Genomic DNA, 20,681 nt, shown 5'->3' on the forward strand with positions numbered 1-20,681 from the left:
CATAAAACAAAGCCCAAACTTCAAATATTTGCATAGATATCACACCATGGAATACTTGTAACAGATATAGCAAAACTCTTCCAAAGAAGGTTGGTGAATTAACAGATTCACCTTAGCATAAGATTTCATGCCTAGAGCCTAACCTTCAAACAACATGTGTGAATGATTAATTCACACATTAGAAAACTGTGCACTAAGATTCCAAGTGATATTTACTGATTGGAATATCCCCAATAATCAAACGAGAATATTTGAAAAGGTGCCACCACAGAATAATGTTAGCTAGAGGGGAATTAGAACAACCCCAAGGTAATTGTATATACTGTAATTATGTAAGATTCTTTTGGAGTCTTTCAGTAATGAAAGGTATGGCAGAAAACAATGATTACTAAATGAGGAGTTCATGCTAGACTGTGTTTTTCCCAACAACCAACCCAGCATGTCAAGGGCAATACAAACAAGAGTAAATTTAAAGCAGCCTCCTTCAAGCTCACTTTCTCCAAGGATGCTTTTGACATACAGTATAAGGCCTTTAACAATCAGGGAACAACACAGCAAAAAGTTTGTTTTTCCAGTGATAGGCCTGATGACATAGGTGTTTGCAGTTAGCATGACGACAAAAAAGTGTTGCCATGCATGCAGTGACATCATGACGGAAATCCAGCCCTTTTGTACTTGTGCCCCCAAGTCAGATGCTAATATGTAAGTTATGGGGTTTGTACTGTGATTTTGTGAGAAACATTTTCTCACTTGCATCCCTTACTGTCCCCCTCCCATGGGTGCCCAGGATGATGGTTGATTGCTATGATCATCAGATAAGGTTGTGTTGCATGTACCAAGAACCACCAGACATCATCTTGCAGTTCTTGTGGTGGTTCTGCTCTGTGGTAGCATCTACATCCCAGAAAGTTTCCCTTAATTTTTTTTTTTAAAACTTACAATATATACATAATTTAAAAGGGAGTACAAGATACAATGTACTCTAATAAAGATATTCCTTGGAATGTATCAAGCTGCTTTGATCCAAGCCTTTGCTCTTTGTTCCTTCTAGCTCAGTACAGGCATGCCTTGTTTTGTTGTGCTGCGCAGATATTGCCTCTTTTTTAACAAACTGAAGGTTTGTGCCAGCCCTGCGTTGAGTAAGTCTGTTGTTGCAATTTTTCCAAAAGATTAGCATTTTTAGCAATAAAGTATTTTTAATTAAGGTTTGTACACTTTTTTAGACATAATGCTCTTGCACATTTAATAGACTACAGTATAATGTAAATATAACTTTTATATGCTCTGGGAAACCAAAAAATTCATGTGACTCGCTTTATTGCAATATTCACTTTATTGCAGTGGTCTGGAACAGAACCCACAATATCTCTGAGGTATGCCTGTACTGTTTATACCGTTTTTCTCTGAACTTCAGTTGCTAGTTTTTCTCAGCTTTTTACGGAGATTTCAAAAATTAAATCAAGAACCTTCTATATACTAAACATGCATTCTATCACTGATCTGTCACCTTTATCTTCTGCTTAAATTAAGACTAACAGGTTTTTTTTAAGAGCCATCTTAAACATCTCACTACAGTCTATTCCTGCCCAGACTTTCTTCTGTTAGGCCAGCCCTGGCTCCCTGATATATTGAGAATTCTGGCAGCTGTAATTCATCAGGAAGGAATTCAACTGACAACTTCTGGTGGGGACATGGCGGACTGAACTACTGTGCCCATGGGCTTAGTGGGCAGAGCTGACAACATGGCAATTCTTTTCTGGCTCAGGCAGGTTTTCCTGAAGCCCAGGAGTGTTCTCTGGTTAAAGGAAAACACCTGGAATCACCCCACCTGTCCTCCGGACAGCTGCTTGCAGCCAGAAGATTGCAAACAGCGTTTCGCATTCGACTGGTAAGAGCTAGCAGGGAGGCAGGGACATTATCATTTTCCAAGCCGCACTGTAGCCTTAAAGAGATGTTAAGACTGGCCACCCCATTTCTAAATCATTAAATTTATATATTTTTTTAAAGTATGCATACCCTAAGAGAAGCTTTCTACAGCAAGGAGAAGCTGGCTCTCTTGGTGCTTATCGTTATTTTTGGGATTTTTTTAAAAAATCTTTTTTAAGTTTTGGACTTCATTTTCCTTTCAAACATTAAGGAGGATTGAGAGTAAACAATTGTCTCACTTTCTCTTGTGTAAACACATTCTGGAACTTTTCTATATCTTCGACTTTCGCTGCTCAAGTTCCTGGGGGCACCATAATCTACTGCGTGACACATGAAAGATTTTAAACAGATCTTTTCTGACTTCCACCAAGATTTTAAACAGATTCTTTCTGACTCCTAACAAATTTTTATACAAGACATTCAGGACATCGTGGAAAATATGAGGTCTAAAATGTGTCATCTGGTTGGGGATGTAGTGGATGAAATTGAGGAATTCAACAGTGATAGAAATCTTTCTTCTAAGAGTGAGATCAGGATTTCTGTTGAGATGCTGGATGAAGATTGGATAGTGGAGTTGGAGAAATTTAAGGGAGAGAGAGATCTGCAAGCAATAAAAATTGAGTTTGAAATTGAGTTTCTGGTGGAATGCCATGAAAAATAAGGGATGTATGGGGGGTTTTCTGAAGAGAAGTTGGAATTTTTGAGGGCGGCAGTTGGGCTGTTTCATTTTTTAAAGAAAAAAGCTCTGTGCACATTGTGGGGATATGTAAATGCTCTGGTTTATTTTGAAGGGGGCTAAGGGTTAAAGAATGTTTACCTATATTGCTTTTAGGGCTTGGCTGATGTTATTTGTCTTTAAGGATTTGGATTAAGATTATTAGGGTATAAAAATGTTTATTTGGATGGTTTTGAGTTTATTAAGATTATTAAAATTGTACTATTAAGTATAATGGCAGAAACTTTATGTGCTTTTTAGTTTGATTTTTATTACAGTAGACAGAAATGTATAGAATAGTAGTAGGAAGCGAATAATTAAATAAGTTATCTTTTTGGGGAGGAGTTGTTTAGGAGGTTTATATGAATTTTTATTTTCTTTCTTTCTTTCAATATAAGGGGAGGGAATAACTGTACTTAGTGATTTTTATAATGTGCCAACATGGAATGATTTATAGCCATAATGTGGTTTTGGTTTAATACAGAGTAAGTGATTGATTATGGAGAATTTTTGTATATCCTTGCTGTTAAAGTCAGAAGTCACATCTTTCTATAATTTTGAAAAAAAAAAAATCTCTTGTGACACCTTTTTAGTTTTTTTTCTCTTTTTTGTAGTTTTTGTTTTTTCATAGTTTTTATCTTTGTTTTGAAACTTAATAAAATTCTTATTAAAAAAAGGAAGGAATTCAACTGGAAACTCCCAAAATGTGCTTGGCCACAGAAGATTTTGGTTCCAATACTCTAGGAATATGAATTAAATATTACAGAAGATGCTAACCAAGTAAAACTAGACCTCTAGAATTTCAGGGCCAGGACATCCCAGAGAAATGAGAATGTTTAGTCCAGGTCTATCAGTTCTAATCATTATACAATCTGCCTATTTTGTTTTGTTTTTAATTATAGCTATAGGAATAGATTATGTCTATTGCTTGAGGATACTGGCTTAACTACTTTGTATTGGATTTAACTTTAGTTTCCTTATGTAATGATTGCCTATCCCAACAGACTCAGTCTCACCAGCGGTTTCTGAATAAAACTGATTTATTGAAAGAATAGTATGCATATACGAAGAAAGCTAAGAATAGGCAAAAGCGCGCCAAATACAAACTAAAAACCCTTGCCTCTAACCCGATCCCGCCCCTTACCCCAGCATCGCAACCACCCCCTCCCAAGTGTTGGTAAACGTCACACCTCGGCCTGGGAAAGCAACCTTGAATACATGTCATAACCCAAACACACATTCCTTCAGAGCAGCACAGAGATAACAGCCTGGCAAGGCTGAAATTCCCCACCCCGCGGAGGATAGACACGGATCAGAAACATGACATGCGAAACGTTACGATGTATGCAAACCATTGGAACGATGAACATGACACCTTATTCTTAATCTGGGAGAATGCGATGAATAGGGTCTATTTTGGGTCATTTTAGGGTTAAAATAAGGGAAATCTTTTCACATTACCTTTCATATGTGGTATAGAAAGTAGACCTAAAATGGGTACTTTGACTCATTTTCTTTCCTGCATAAAACTTATTAATTTCTATTTGTGCCTGGTATGTTTTTGTCTCTACTCCCATTCTTGCCTGGGGCCATTTCTAGGCCTATTGAAAGGTATTAAAGGTTAAAACAATTTTGCCTTTTCCTCCTTAGTGGAGAACAGTAACAAGAAGCGATTGAAGGAAAAAAACACAGGAAGGCTCACAAGGGGAATACGACATAATCTGGACTCCTCTTAAAATTAAATAAGGTGAGTACCAGGGGTGTCAAAAATGTCAAGACTGTGACCACTACAGTGCAGTCAAAGCTCCCCCTGTACATAAAAAACAGGCAGAGTTTTGATTGTACTCTCATGGCTGCCATCTTGACTGAACCCTGCAGACACTAGTGGTATGATTGCAGTATACTGTAATAGCTCACTTTATGCTGCATCACAGATTCATGCCTCTTGTAACCATATATATATCTCCATTCAGTTGTGTCCAATTCTTGGCGATTGCCTGGACAAGTCCCTGCAGTTTTCTTGGCAAGGTTTTTCAGAAGTGGTTTGCCACTGCATGCTTCCTACGGCTGAGAGAAAGTGACTGGCCCAAGGTCACCCAGCTGGCTTTGTGCCTAAGGCGGAACTAGAACTCACAGTCTCCTGTTTCTAGCCTGGTGCCTTCCCCACTACACCAAACTGGCTCCATAATCTTATCTTAATCCATATTTTAGCCCCATCTAAATCCTTATGGATTCATGATATTTTTGTCTGTGAAATTTGACAAATTCCAGAATTTAAGTCAATGTGTGCACCCTGGGTAGCCAAATAATTTGATTTTAAAAAAGGATTTATTTTCAAAAGTTTTCTAACTTGTTCAGAACTTACAGAGTGTCGTTAGTTATCCTTTCAGTTTTTTTCTTGCCTCTACCACAAAATTCCTGCCTGTGAGGGTTTATTCTGGGTGTGTAGAAATGCACTACAGTTAACAATGAGGAAAACATATTCCACCCATACACAACATTCTTCATTCGTTCCAAAATCAGTTCTAGGACGAAAATAGTTGAGATTAACACATATAAACAAAACTTGCAGTTGCATTTATTGGCTCCATTCCACTATCTACAAACATGAATTAAGACATCCACCATTTAGCTTGGTGTTATATTATACTGTCTAATAATATCAGTTTATGGTTCAGGAGAACAATCCAGCAAATTGGGTTGGTAAACCATGATTTATTTAATCACAGGTGAGTATGGCATACAATGCAATTGTAGTCTTATTGGCTACAAACAGCACAAAATGTGAAGTATTTTTTTTTACAATTTTATCCGGAGAGGAACAGAATTGCTATGAGGATATAATTGAACCAATGTTCCACAGGGCAAATTACTCTGCTTGCAAACAAATATCTCGCGGAATTCAAGTAAACTGTTTTACGCCCTAATCGCTGTGCTTTAGAATTACAGCCCTTGCAGCTTTAAGGGGCGAAACAACACAGCGCATACACCGCAGTGCCCCAAGAAAACAGCCCCCACGCCACTTCCGTGTTGCAAGATTATGACTCGCAATGGTGCGCATCAGGGGAGCGCAGGGAAGGATAATGTACTAGTTTTAAGCAAAAGGCACAACACACACCCGAACAGGACTTCCTTCTTCTTGCACGCGCCCTCCCCCCAATCGTTTCCAGTTCTCTTGCTTCTTTGCCCACAATTGACGAGAAAGTGGTTTCGGCGGCTCCTGGGAACGGGTCCACCTCCCTCCACCCCAGCCGCTTGAGACTTGCCGGATTGCCGCACGTTTCGATTTTCTCTGGATCGGAGCGCATTTCAGAGCGGCAGAGACGCCGCCGCTGGAAGAGGCGCGGCGTTCAGAGCGACCCCACGCCTAGGGGCTTGCTCGTTCGCTGACATTGCCGCCCCCTTCCCTCGGAGGAACGGGGCGCGCGGGACTAACTAGGGCGCTTCACCCACCTCTCTTTGGAGTAGAGCTGCGGCTCCTCCCGTCTCTTCCGAATGAAGGCCATGGAGCTGACCCGGCTGCGCTTCCGCAGCGCCTCTATTTTGCATCAGGAACTTGCGAGAGGCAGAAACTTAATTCGCCACTAGGGGCCCAGCAGCTGGCGGCCCTCGCTGGCCATTTATACTGCAGCAGGAGTATCAGCTCCGGTTCCTCCGCTGGTTGGGATCTCTCTGGGCGCCGAGTTCCAGTTTTCCCGCTCACCCTTCCGAACCGGCTTTCGTGTTTGCAAACTTGCCTTGTAGCAGGCATGTGCTCTTGCATTTAGCGGACCGGGAAATCCCTGCCGGTTATGGCCACCTGCCTTTGACGGTTTCTTCTTGTCTTCTTCCTCTGTGAGTTCAGGCTCTCGCGGTAGATTTTCCGGGGGGAAAGAGTGCTAGAAGGCCAATAGCCACCTCTACTCGGTGTGCCTGCGTGCCCGAGCGACTTAGAATAATGATTTATGGGTGTAGTTGAAGAACAGCCCCCCCAACAAGCAGCTTTCAGATGGATTGAATTACCTCTCTCAGTATTCCTGGAAATTCTGGGAGTTGTCATCCGATATATCTGGAGGAAAATCTTGAGAAAGGCAAATTCAGGAAAGCCCCCCCCCCCAAAAAAAGCTGTGCTTTTCCCTGCCTTTTCTTGTCTCCTGGCTCTCTCCCTTCTTGATCTGGTGCCAAAGCAGCTGGAATTGGGCCATGGGCCTTGTACTGCTGGTTTGAAAGGAGAAGCAGAACAGATAAACCAGGTGTAGTGGTTAAAAGGTAAATCTAGGAGTGAGGAGACCCGGGTTTGAGTCCATCATTGGCCATGGAAGCCCAGCCTATCTCATGTGATTGTGGTTGATCTAGAGGAAAGACAGGATATAAATCTGAGTTAAAACATCTGGTAGTTGTTCCTGTTGGCCTGACTTCTGCCACCTTCTAGATTGATTGATTGATTGATTGATTTTTTTATTTTATTTTATTTTTTATTTTCCATCCCACCTTTATTACTTTTATAAATAACTCAAGATAGCGAACATACCTACTACTCCTTCCTCCTCCTATTTTCCCCACAGTAACAACCCTGTGAGGTGGGTTGGGCTGAGAGAGAGCGACTGGCCTAAGGTCACCCAGCCGGCTCTCATGCCTAAGGCTAGACTAGAACTCTCACAGGCGCTCCAGATATTTGCAGCCTAAGAAGATTTTTAATTCATCATGTGACTCTTTCCCCTGGAGGAGTTGTGCAGGCTGCTCTAGAAGACAGCAAGGAGCAGTGTCTGTTTTGCTTCCTGACCTCTGGAAGGTTTTTTTTTCCTTCCAAGATGGTGTGACACAGCCATGAGTCTTCTCATCTCCGACTCCAAACATTTTTAATACGTATTTCTTTTTCCTAACAGGGAAGCTGTCACTTATAAACATTATAGAGGCAAAGTGCATTGCCCCAGATGAAAGTCAGCCTTAAGGATTCCTTTTCCAATGCTGCTAATTGCTATTCCTTATTGGTTAGTTTCTGTAATGGTATGTGGGAATGACCTTGGGAGACAGGGATAAGAGCCGCAGCCAGGGGAACCGTCGGATAAGAGGCAGCTTAGCCTGCAGCAGGAATGTGGGAGTGGCAAATGCCTCAGAAGGGACCCTTCTTGTTCCTTGGACAGTAAAGGTGACAGGAGGGAGATGTACTTTCAGACTTGCAAGATTCTGTTAATGTAACCTTACAATAAAGACACAGCAAGTTCATCTGGGTGTGCTTCCTGTCTGGACTACTTCGCAGGGCTGACTTCAGTCTTGCAAGTCTGAAAGTATATCTCTTCACTGTTGCCTTTACAGCCCAAGAAACTAGGGAGGATCCCTTCTGAGACATTTGCCACGAGCACAGTCCTGCTGCAGGCTAAGCTGCCTCTTATTCAACCTTTCCCCTGGCTGCGGCTCTTCTGCTTGTCTGTCAAGGTCATTCCTGCATGTCATTACAGTTTCTGATTGAATCTTGGTGTCCATTTTTGTTATTGCTGTATCAATACATCCTAGGACTCATTTTTGTTTTTAGTGTTTTGCTGTTATATTCTCTTTATGGGGCTTGGAATCACAGAAAGCCCAGGATCCAGAAATTATTGTATTATTCTTTAACCTGGTAGATAAGTATTAAAATCCCCTTGTAGGCAGTATCAGCTAATTACAACATTAAATGAACTGTATTGAAATGAGAGAAGCAATATGTTGGATTCTGAAAACAGCAACTTTAGTCTGCAGTATTTTTCTTTATGGCTACAATTCCACATGCTAGAGAATATACATTGTCAAGGATATAGAAACATACTTCTGAGTACGTACAGGTAATCCTTGCTTACCGACCACTCATTCAGCAACTGTTTGAAGTTATGAGGGCACTGAAAAACAAAACAACTGGTCCTTGAAATTGCAGCTGTTGCAGTGTCCCCATGGTCATGTGGCTACCACTTGCGACCTTCTGTAAGGAATGCCTAAGACTAAATAAAAGACTCAGACTCTAAATCAAGTTTAAGCTCTGGCTTTTATTTAGAATAGAATGCACACTAGTAAAAAGCTGAGAGTGAGGGAAGCGTGCCAAAAGTTGAATTAAATAGTCTCGCGCCAAACAGCGCTCCACCCCCACACTCCCCGGGTGTGCCCCACGAGTTCCACAGAGTGACAGGCCATCAAGACTTGATAGGTGAGAGGTCGTCCAGCCCCATTCACCCCGGGCATCGCCCTGTTTATCTTCCTGTGAGGTAATGGTCCATTACCGGGCGATTAGACCTCGATATTCCTCGAAAGCCCAGACGCGCCCTTCCGAACCTCGCCTGATCATTTCTTTGACAATGGTGTCGATGGTCGATTACCAGGCGATGAGACCTTGTTGTTCAATAGACCTCCCAAACCCATTACCTTCTTTGTCCGTTTTATTGCCCGCACCTCTCCAGTCATTGACACGCATCCGCGCTTTGTCATGCGAGCCGTTACGATGTCGCAAACATTGCAACAGCGATCATGACACCTTCACAGCTGGCATCTGACAAGTCACTGGGGAAGCTGGCAGGAAGTCACAAGTTGCAGTGATGTGATGTCATGCTTAACGACCTGTGGTGATTAACTTAACAACTGCAGCCAGAACTGATACTGTAAGTCAGCATGGTCACATGACATTTCACTTAATGACTGTGCTGTTTAGCGACGGAGTTGCTGGTCCCGATTGCAGTTAATAAGTGAGCACTATCTATGCATAAAATCAACTACTTAATACTGAAGAAAATGTCAATTACTTGCATTGTTCTGGTAGTTGTCTCAAATCAATTTTCTCAGATTAAGTGAAACCCCAGGGTCATTTTCCTAGGGTGACTCAAAGTGGCAGAAGAAAACTGAATTTGCAACTGTTGGCATGAACTTTATTTGGCTGATAGGAAATATGTAAATATTTGTTAAATGCAGCTGGGGTTTCCAATCATATTTGCATGTAGTTGAACTAGAGTATGATCCTTGAAAGGCTGAAATCAATGGAATTAGTCATGGTAAAGGGAGGTTCAGATTGCAGTTAGTTCATCTGAGCCATCATGACCTTTTCTATTACCAGTTTTACAAGTCTTGTCTAGGCCTAAATATGATCAGAAGAAGCCTGGAACAGCATCCCTTGGAGATATTTGCGGTCCTCACCTTACTGGCCTTTAAAAGAGCATTAAAAACATGGCTTTCTCCCAGGCCTTGTGTTAGAGTAATGGCGGGGGGGGGGGGTTCCTGTTTTTATCTTCCAGGGTTGGGAGAAAGTTGGTGGTGGTTCCTCTGGATGGTGCTGTCTTTTAGGTTTTATTATGTGGCTTTTTTTTTAATGGTGCCTTCCAGTCAGTGTTGACTCCTGGCGACTGTCTGGACTGGTCCCTGTAGTTTTCTTGGCAAGATTTTGCCACCCAAAGTAGTTGGAATTGGGCGGCCTCAAAATTATATATATAAATAAATATTACTTAATACAGCCTTCCTCAGTATTATGTATTTCTTCAGATGTATTAGCCTACAATTCTGGTGCACTGAGAAAAGGGTATATTGGATTATCACAAGACTCAACTTTAGACTAAACTAGATCTGATGATCTTGTCAATCCGGTCATTTCAGATCTAATTAAAAGCAATTGTGGGGCCTATATACTGGACTTGGACTGTGCTGCTGGAGAAAAAAGATTATGTCAAGGTCGCAATTCATGCTAGTTTTGAATTTCTAGAATTGCTTTGAAACTTTGGGCTGATTTTCTGGCACCAGTATGTATTCTAAATATTACAAATCTCTCTCTGAAGCTATCCTGAAACCTTAAGTATAGTATGCCCCTGGGGCTTTCCTTAATGGTGATGGTAGGTGGAACTTTGCCTACATTGAACTATTTCTCCTTTCTATATGCTACCAGAGTAGTGCAATCCCATGAATACAGATGAGAATTCCCTTTTGGAAATTGTCAGTGTACGTTTGTAATGTTTCATAATCAATTATTTGTATGTGTAGTAAGGTTAGGGTCAATTTCCAGTTACAAATACTGAGACATGATCACACTTCATACTTCCTGCAAGTGGTGGTATTCTGGATGAAGATGGGAAGTAAAAAAAAAAGATCAGAATCAGGCAGTGGTAAACCACTATAGTACAGTTGCCAAGAAAACATTGACATGTTCATGTCATCACCAGGAGCTGAGCCAAAAGGAGTTTTTTTCCTAATTTTCTTGTCTGAATTATAATAATAATAGGAATACTACTTTTTATTAACGATTTATACATTTGAAAGAAAAGTAGAACTTTAAGAGTGAAAGACTAGCTGCTGCAGCCTGTTCTTATTCAATCTTCAGAAATGTTGATTGCTGATATTTTAAGAAAGGAAGTAGTATCACCTTCAACCCTTCCAGATTTCAATTTTAGTCAGGTAAACTGACATGAAAAGCAAAGGAAGGGGAATTTAGTCTCTAGTTCCTCAATCTCTCTTTATCAACAACTTGCACATTACTATTCTGGAAGTAGAAAGTCTGCTATGCTAAGGGAAGTGGTTTGCAAATTGCATGTTAGGGTGTCTCATCAAACTTAAAATCAGTTGTTCACATACCACCACCTTTGTAGATAAAAATCTGTAGCAAAACATGTACGCACACGAAAGCCACATTCACAATATGCTACATGGTTGCTAAGATTATAATTGGTTAGCATGCTTCCCAAATTCGCTGCATTTTGATTATAGTTCCTCTACTGTTTTTTTTCTCATTAAATAACAAGTTTGCTTTGACTGACTATAAAATGCAGTATCTGGATTTGGAGCTCCTTCTTGTGGTCATATATAGTTGGAGCGCATAGCATCCTCAAATTAAACATGCAGAAGGTACTTCATCTTAAAGTTAGTTAATTAGAAAGTCAGTTCAATAAAATTGCTCTATTAGGCATTGACTGCTGCAGAAACTAGTTCTCTTAAGCAATTTAAATTGGGTAGCTCAGTAGCTAATTGAAGGCGAATGCCATCTTGAAAACAGATTACTTGTTTTTCTTTGCAATCCTGATCTATTACTATGAGAAAGTACTTGGAGATGGCTTCTATGTCAGTGCAAGGTTTGGTGATCACAGAATCACATTTTAAACTATCTTACAAGCAATACATAGACAACTCCAGTCAGGATTAATTATACATGTTCTCTTTCTAAAGGCAATTATGTGAATAATCTTGTAGAATGATGAATACCTTTCCTTCAAGGACCATAATTCATATGGAGCAAGAAGGTTTATGGATAGAGCTAAAGCCACCACGCACTCTGGGTGGATTCATACATCAGCTAATATGTGGTTTAACTATAGTTTGTTGAATAAGTCACAGTTGATTGAGTGATTGAGTTCTCCTTAAGCCATAAAAATGTTTTAGAAATCATAGTGGTTGGTCTCATGTAACACTCTAATTTTATTATTTTTTAAAATTTTAGTGTTTTATTGTAAGCCTTTGAGGTACCTTAGTATTTGGCAAAATAATATATTTAATAAATAAAGTGAAACCATGTTGTGGCTTAGTGTAATCTGTGACTCCATTTTCTTCTGCCTTTTAAAAATTCCTGCAACCTCCCGCTGTCTTTTACCTACTCACACATCAGGTTCACTCCTTATGTTAAGCCACAGTGTCGTGTATTTTGTTTTAGTAGGATTTGTGAACTCCGTTATTATGCCTTACAAAACATAGTTATGACCTAAGTCATAGATCAAGAGGGCAGAGCTCACATAACCTGTGATACCCCTAACTGGTGTCCAGGAGATCCTAATAATGGTAATTCCTTTAAAATGGAAGAAGTCTCATTTAGAGTGAGAATCTCAAATCTGACAGTTTCATGAAGTTTATACCCATTTATTTATTCATTCATACCATTTGATGTATATATTGCAGAATTGCATGACAGTGCTTGAAAGCATAAATCCTAGCTTAGTGTTATGTATGAATCTGATTCTAATAGCTTAATCAAATTGTAACTTAACAAATAATGTAAAACAATAGCTTAGCACAACTCAGGCACTGGGAAATAATTCTCAGCAGATATCAATTTAATGAAATTTGCCTTAGTATGTATTTAGCATATACTCACAAGAGAAAAAAGTGTGCATGCATGAAATTTTTTGAAAAATTGCTGCTTTAGTTCCTTCTAGTAGACCAGGATCTGCCCTAGATCTTCATTACAAAAGTAGCTTGTGCATAGAATTTCGAAGTTTGTGTTTTCAGCCCACCTTTAGCTATGGAAAGTACAGTTTTATTTTGTTAACTGAATTTTGTCATCTTTTTCCAACATGACACATGAATTGCATTTTACAAGTGCATATAAAAAGCTCTTTTAAATGCCAAAATATAGGAGTTTCAATCACAATGTAGAAGCTTTACTAGCCATTACAGTATTATCACTACTGTAGTCTAGTTGATAGACTATTAGTCACAGAAAGGTCCCAGTTTAAATCCCTACTCAGCCATGTAACTCATCAATAACTTTGATAGAATTACCATCTCCTAACCTAACCTATCAGCAGAATAGTGTGAATAAATGGAGAGTGGGAAGCATGCACACTGCCTTGATATAGAGTATGGCCAACATGGAATGTATGATTTTTTTAAAAAAATAATGGTTGAAATCAGAAATAACTTTCAGGGAAAAGAATTAATTTTTAATTGGAAAATGCAAAGATGTATTCTAACAAAGTTTCTTGGTTGCAGAAAGTACAGCAAAAATAGAACTTGTTTGGCTTGTTTTCCATCTGCGTGCCATGATCAATTATGGAAAAAAGTTGCTAAATATTGTTCATTTCCTTGTAGTAATTTGGTATCGTGCCATCATGATTCAAAAGCGGCATTGGAGATTGGAAGAGGTATCATATCAGCAAGAGGGATATTCAGCTTTCTCTATGTACCAACCATCAGCTCTTTCTAGAATCCCAGGAAATTTTAGACACTGCAGCCTGCTTGGTATTAGTTTTGCTCAGAATAACATTTTCAGCTGAAATAGGAGATATTGCCATTACATTTTATAATTCAGGTCTAAGTACACTGAAATAAGCTATTAAAAATGCAAGTAATGGTTTGTGGGATTGGCCACACAGAAATAGCATCTTCCATCTGTGTGATTTATCAGTCCTCTAATCCGGTAAATGTAGCTTCCCCCAACCTGATGCCCTCCAGATGGGTAGGAACAACTCTCTTAATCCCTGCCCAATCTTATGTTTCAAAAAGCAAAGCAAAACTTCAGTGATTCTCATTTTTGGTCACTTGGTGGCACTAAACCAACATGATATTCATATTAATTCAGTACATTAAAAGGTTTATGCTGAAATATGAACTGGTCATGTTTATGTTCTTTATGGCTAGATTTCAACAATAATAAAACTCTTTAAAAATCTGTCTGAATACAAGTGACATATCCTAAATAATAAATAAATCTCAACTACTGTTTCTTTTGAACATTTGCCTAATCCTATTTGTTTAATATTGTTGATACTGAAGTTTTCTTGAGTTATAAAAATATGTTAAAAACCACCAAACCTCTTATAAGTAATATTATTTCTTCTTTTCTAAGCTTTACTTAAGCACAATCTAGACAAAGTTAAAACTTTTTAGACAAAGAGAACCTGTGTGATGTAGTGGCTAAAGTGCTAAACAAGAAGCGACACTATAGAAAGGCTTTGGTTAGCAAATCTCTATACTGTGAACCTGCAGTGTGTCTTTATTAGTATTATGATGCCATGTTGGCTGAAGAACCAACTTTGTTCTGGCAAAGACAGGAGGGGCAAGAAACCTGGGGCAATCCAGAATACCATGAGAACCTCATATAGTTGCAAGGGATAGTGATTAGAATATAATTATTTAAACTGAATAATTAAATTAAATGAATTATTTTATCCCTCTGTTGAGTACAGCAAAGACAGGTGCTGCCATCAGTAAGTGCAGATATCTTCCTGCCTATCAAGATGCCATCCATTTAGTAACGCATGAGGGTACTGTTTAATTATCTACTCTGCAACCGTAGCAGGAAGTATGGCTGAGTGTCTACCAGAAGCTTGTTAGAGTACAATCTACCCATCCATGCTCATCCTTTTGGTTCTAACTCCAAAGTTATGGTTATTGGAATGCTCAGTTACCTAGCTGTAAGTCAAACAACAAAGAACACCCTTTAGGTTCTTTTTTTCACTCTTCAGAGTCGACCTATAGATCTCTTTGTTCTGCCTGGCCCTGAGGTAGAATCACTGTGTTCTTTATATTCTTCCTTCTTGAATTTATAGCCTTGAGTACAAGTGTTACCTATTCTTTGGGAGGTTTAGTGTGAACAGGCATGCTATTGCCCTGCTTCAAGACTGATGAGGCAGGAGGAGGTCTTGGGTTCATTAGCTACTTTAGTAGCTAGCATTAATATTTTCTCACTCATGAACAAGTTGGGGAAAATTGAAGAAGAAAAGATACTGCATGGCAAAACGGGTGTGAGGCAAATCAACCACGGTTTCAAAAATAGTAGATGATCTGTCCCTCTGTATTATCCCCTCTTTTTGGTTTGCACTATTAATCAGGATATTTTAATTCCCCAGAAGTTCTTGTATCTAATGTTAATACATTAGTTCAAAAACACAGTACTCATTTACAGTTTCGCTGCAGAAGATGCAAGTGGACTATCTTGTTTCTCCCAACAAGCTGAACGGAAAACAGATAAACAGGCCCTCAGGGATACAATAACTTCTAATAACTATGCTTATTGCAGAAAAGCGAAGGAAACCATTAAAGAAGAATTCCAATGAATGCTTGTATAAAACGCAAGACCTATTTATAATGAAATTAAGGTTCAATTTTTTGCATGTCTTTTTCCTGCCTATTGTTGTAATGAGCTAGAACTCTATCTCTTCTGGGCAGGAGCAATGGTTTCCACCAGTGTTTCATTTTGGTAATGGACTGTTTGCTTGTGACCTGCTCTTACACCCAGACAAACTGTATCGGGTGGCATTTTGACCCAGTGGTGACATATGAGTTGTGCTGATCTATGATAGGTTTGCTTGCTCAATAAGTTGCTACTCACATCAATAAATTCAATAAGTTGCTGCCCACATCAAAATCCAACCCTTAAAAAAAAGGCTAAGAAGCAATGCTAGGTATAATTTTTTAACTGTACTTTTAGTCTTTTTTTTTCCAGTGGCTTTAGGAAAAGGGCAGGAGTTTGAGTAGTATAAATTGGAATAAAGAACTAGAAAAGTGGGTTATAATTCTTCAAAAAATGTAACTCAGGATAGAAAAAAGCATAATAAAATATTCAGTCTGAAAGCGAGCAGTTTGGATATAAAAATATTCAGTTTGCTTCTCAATGGTTCACAGATTTCAAAACAAAAAAGTAGTTCAGTTGCAACCCTCTAAGTGTGCTTGAAAGTAAACCCACTGAACTCAATGGACTTCTGAGAAAACATGCATAGGAATGTGCTCTTGGTGATTTGTTTTGAATAAAAGGGAGCTTATTAATATTTCTTCAAAATGATTGTGGTCTTGGTATTGAGCTAAAATTTTGTTAACTTTTTCAAAGGAAAAAAATTACCTCTGTAAGGAGCTCATTGCAGTTTATAACAAAGATTAAAAAAAAAGTAAAATCAAATACTACATCTTAAAAATCAACAGAGAGATTAACCTTTAAAACAAACAAACTTAAATCTGTTTAATAGCCAAAAATAATTGGTCATTATCAGTTTCCTCCTTTTAAAGAGCCAGATGCTCAGTTGGGGTTGGAAGTATCTAGGGATATTCCGGTGTGTTAGTATCAGGACTGAGAAAATGTTAGTGCCAGCTGGTAGAAAGATTCTGAACAGTATCATAGATGATATTTAGGAAGACGTATACTATGTCAGAAAAAGATAATCCTTAAATATCTGATTCTCAGGTCACTTACAGCTTAAAAGATAACAGCATCTTAAACTGAAATTAATAGGTGCTCAATGAAGATAGAATTCAGTGAGAGTAAAGGCCTCGTCTGACTAGTTCCTGTCAACATTACGGTTTGGAATTTGGGCCAGTTGAAGTGTTTCATGATTAAAGGTGTTGAACTGGATCTTTTTTTCCCCCCAAAGTGAATTCTATTCACATTCATAGCCAGCCAACCAGATGTGTTTGAATTCAGTTCTTATCATACCCCAGTCACATGGAGGGATGTAGGTTCAGGAAAGCTGTTCAACAGTCTAAATGCTAATGTTCTTACCTTTACACAACATAACAAAAAATATTGACTACTGCCAACCAGTAAGATTCTAGGAAAAATATGAATTTATTGATCCGTTCCTTTGGACATGAATCATAACTAATGTCTTAAAAATCACATATGTTCTTTCTGAATCTTTTGACAATTTGCTGCAGTGTTTAATTCTCATGAAGTGGTTGACGTATCTCTACAGTTAGCCAAGTTATAGCTTTACACCAAAAGGGCTTGTGTCTTATCAGAAAGGGCTATTCATAAGTCTGCAGTGGTGAAGTTTGGGAAAGTAACTGAAATACTTAACCAATCTGAGCTGACCTTTGCTGGCAAGCTTTAGCTGAGCCAGCTTAGCAAAATAAAATAAAATAAAATAAAACAAGAAAGAAAGCATCAGTATGACTTCTCTCTTGAGAAGTGCTATTTCCTTGTAACTTGGACTTCTTTCAAGAAGCAGAATCTGGCAAGGGTGGTATGGAATGTTTACACATCTGTAGGGTTTCATTTTTAAAAACAGGAGAAGTGCCTGGGCACAAAAGGGTCTCTGTAAAGTTGACTGTGGTTTAATTGGAGGTAAAGCAACAACATTTCAGTCCTATTCTGTATTATAATTTCAGATAACATACAGGGACATGTTCTGGATCAAAATAGCTGTGATTTATTGTGCTACAGGTAATTTATTGTGCTACAGGTAATTTATTCATTACTTGGGAGAATCCTTGTTTACTTACGTAAAAATCTGTGTTGAATCAGACCATAAAACTTAGCAATCAGTGTCCACAAGCTAAACATTAAAATGTCCATTGAAATAGACATTCAATATTTAAATGCAACAGCACTCTCCTACTTCAGATCTCCTGCATATTGCCTCCAGTACTGGAGATTATTATACCCTGTCTTTCCACCAAGAATTTGTATTCTTAACTAATGACTAATGTCAGATTTAAATATATGGCCTTTGTGACTAGTAATTAGTCCAATAATATGACTGATCTCCTTTTTTAAAGTTCAAATTGGTATAAATTTATTATTTATACCAATTTTCATTTGGTATGTGCTTATATCTCGGTGCAATGCAAAACCTATTTTTGTGTCTTTTACTTGCAAAATCCACCACATAACTGTGTGCTATGTATAAAAATAGACTACCTGTATTTGAGTTTATGTTACAATGCATGCCCCACCTTTTCTGGTTAGATTGGATGACAGCATCTTAGTTACATTACATATTGACTATTACAACATGCTTGTGTCCAGAAATTGATGTTGCTACAAAATACGGTATCTATACTGCAAACTGTCGTAAGGTTCAGGGATCATATAGTGCCAATTCTGATAGATCTGCACTGACTGACAACTACTTACCAGACAAGAAGTGGTTTGCCATTCCAATCTAGCCCATGCTCCTGGAATATTCTATGGCTGCCATCCAAGGTCAGCTTGCCACCTGCTGAGGGACTGACACTAATGCCATTGCCTCCTTTCTAGGGCTGAGGGGGAGCGACTGGCCCAAAGTCACCCAGCTGGCTGCGTGCCTAAGGCGGGACTAGAACTCACAGTCTCCCAGTTTTTACCCTGATACCTTAACCACTTCACCAAACAGGCTCTCTCTGTCATACAGTACATTAGATCAATTAAAGTCATGAATCACAATTCTAGAATAATGGGTTGACTTGCATGTGAGGGCATAAAACAATAAAACCCAAAGTTCTTCCCCCCACCCAATGATCAAAAGATCCTAAAATGAAACAAGGACCAGTCTGATGAATTTTGAATTGGGGGAACCATAATCTGATGCAAAGAGGAGAAGGGAAACAGAGACTAGCATGCAATATTCTCTCCTCCTGGATGATACTGAAGTAATTGGAAACTTACACAATTTATTATAGAGAAATGCAGAAACACTTAAATAACAAAAAGATCTTTAACACACACAGACCCAAATTATACAGCCAAAATGAAGAAATCTGGGGAGGAAAATATATAATGGAGAAAATATTTTGCTTAGAAGGGCTGTGAATTCATTTCAGTTCTGGTACTCAACTCAGGGTTCTTTAATGGTTTGGCTTTTATACTATAGGTCCAGCTGGCAAACCCTGAGGCTCAGAGAGAGAGAGAGAAAAGCAGATTTTGTAATATGATAATTCATCATTCCTGTAAAGTTGTTTACTGAAGAAAAACTCAAATGAGCCCTGCTTTCCCATCCCTGCTAAGGTCTCCTGAACGAAATCATTCACTTTGCTACATGTCAGGGCTGACATTCCTATTACAATCCATATTAGGATTAATTAACACTGGATGATATGGAATCCAGCTCCTGAGATGGAAGGAGTAATGTAATTGACTATCCATTTCCTAGGGCATAACTAGGGCATAACTGATTGCTCTGTACTGGCTCCAGGCAGAATCTTTTCTTCCCCACTGCAGATTTCAGTACATTCCATCCTAAAGCAACAAAGTAACACTTCAAAATAAATAAAATAAAATAATAAAATAAAATAAAATAAACTGCATGGCTCAAAAAATCTTGCACAAACTTTCACAAAATTTGGTATGCATCACTCCTTTAATATCTATCTTGCTTGCAGATGTCATCCTACTGAGCGAACATTTTGTATTTTACCATGTTTAGTCAATGTGAAAACAAGGCTGCATTTTTCTCAATCTCAGTCTGGATACAGGCATAAAAAATGTTGCATAGTATCTGGACTGATCTGAATTAGGTGACCTCAGTACATTCCTAATCCATATTGTTCCTTACTAACAGGAATCCATTTCTTTAATGAGCTACCATATTAAAGAAAATGGCTGAACTAAGAGTCTGGACAGTTTTCCAAAAGATGAGGTTAAATTAATATCTAAGGGATTTAAGAGTTTTCTAAAAAGGATGATACATTTCATTTCATACAGATTTAAAATCTAACTTTGTTTGACTTTATCTCTTCTGTGGCCTCCACAACATACTTATTGGAAATACTTCTGGTTTCTAGGGTCAAGCCATCTGTCACTGAAATAGATGGTTTTGAGGAACAAAAGGAAAAAAGAAAAGAAAAGAGGAAACAGAAGATGAGATTGCAGATTAAATCACAGGCATATTTCCAAGAATAATTACTATCATGGTGATTTTGAAAGTATGGAATATTCTATAAATATTGAAATGCAACTTTCATAGATTGGCTCTGCATGATGGCTCATTCTAATTTAAAATCAGGTATAATTATTGAAATTTAGTGCTAATGTATTGCAGTACGTTATTTTCATCCACCCAGTCTAGCATTCCGCTTTCCATAATGATAAATTCTTGATTGGTTTTTGGGAAAACAGACAAGTTAACCAGGTAAAACCATGCAACACCTAGCAGTTGGATGATGTCATTGTTCTAAAAACAAAAGAGAACCAAACCAAAACCTAAAATTTTGAAAGGTAATAATTCTATACCAAGAAGAAATAGATGTATTTCAGTCTGCCATAACACTCTTCCCTTCACTTACAGTCATTCAGTTATTTTATAGAATGGCAGAACTTTAATCTGCAGCTAGCAAAGTAGGTCTGGTGCCAAAACCTTTATTAACAATAGCTGTGCAACAGTTTGGACTGAAAGATTAAAAAGGTGTTTTTGGAGCCACAGGAGCAGAGGCAGAGCATCTGTATGCAACTTGGTAAAGCCAACACACCTTTTCCTAAGATTATGTTGCAGCTATGGAGGGCAGCTGTGCAATCCCAGTAAAAAATAGGGACGCTTTAGGGAAGTGCAGGTACAGATTGCCCCTGTGCGCTCTGAGGCACCATTTTGCCTTTGCATCGAAAAATGCTGCACAGTCCAATTTTTAATTCATGGTAAAATATTTATTAGATAGGTTGTCTTTGTCT

The 20,681-nt window shown here is 38.6% G+C and overlaps 1 protein-coding gene across 3 annotated transcripts in view; it reads right to left on the bottom strand.

The window, feature by feature from the left end:
- NSMAF (neutral sphingomyelinase activation associated factor) overlaps positions 1-6,273 on the bottom strand; it is a 299,495-nt gene extending 293,222 nt beyond the window's left edge. Inside the window, exon 1 of one of the 3 annotated variants that reach the window (XM_063299319.1) lies at positions 6,095-6,242. In XM_063299319.1, coding sequence (XP_063155389.1) covers positions 6,095-6,147 — 53 coding nt within the window. In that variant the 5' untranslated portion in view covers positions 6,148-6,242. Of the gene's footprint in view, positions 1-6,094 lie in introns of all 3 variants that reach the window. The other 2 variants (XM_063299318.1, XM_063299320.1) reach the window with 2 other exon arrangements.
- Positions 6,274-20,681: the final 14,408 nt, after the last annotated feature.

Source organism: Candoia aspera, chromosome 3, assembly GCF_035149785.1.
Source record: "Candoia aspera isolate rCanAsp1 chromosome 3, rCanAsp1.hap2, whole genome shotgun sequence".
Lineage (NCBI taxonomy): Eukaryota > Metazoa > Chordata > Lepidosauria > Squamata > Boidae > Candoia > Candoia aspera.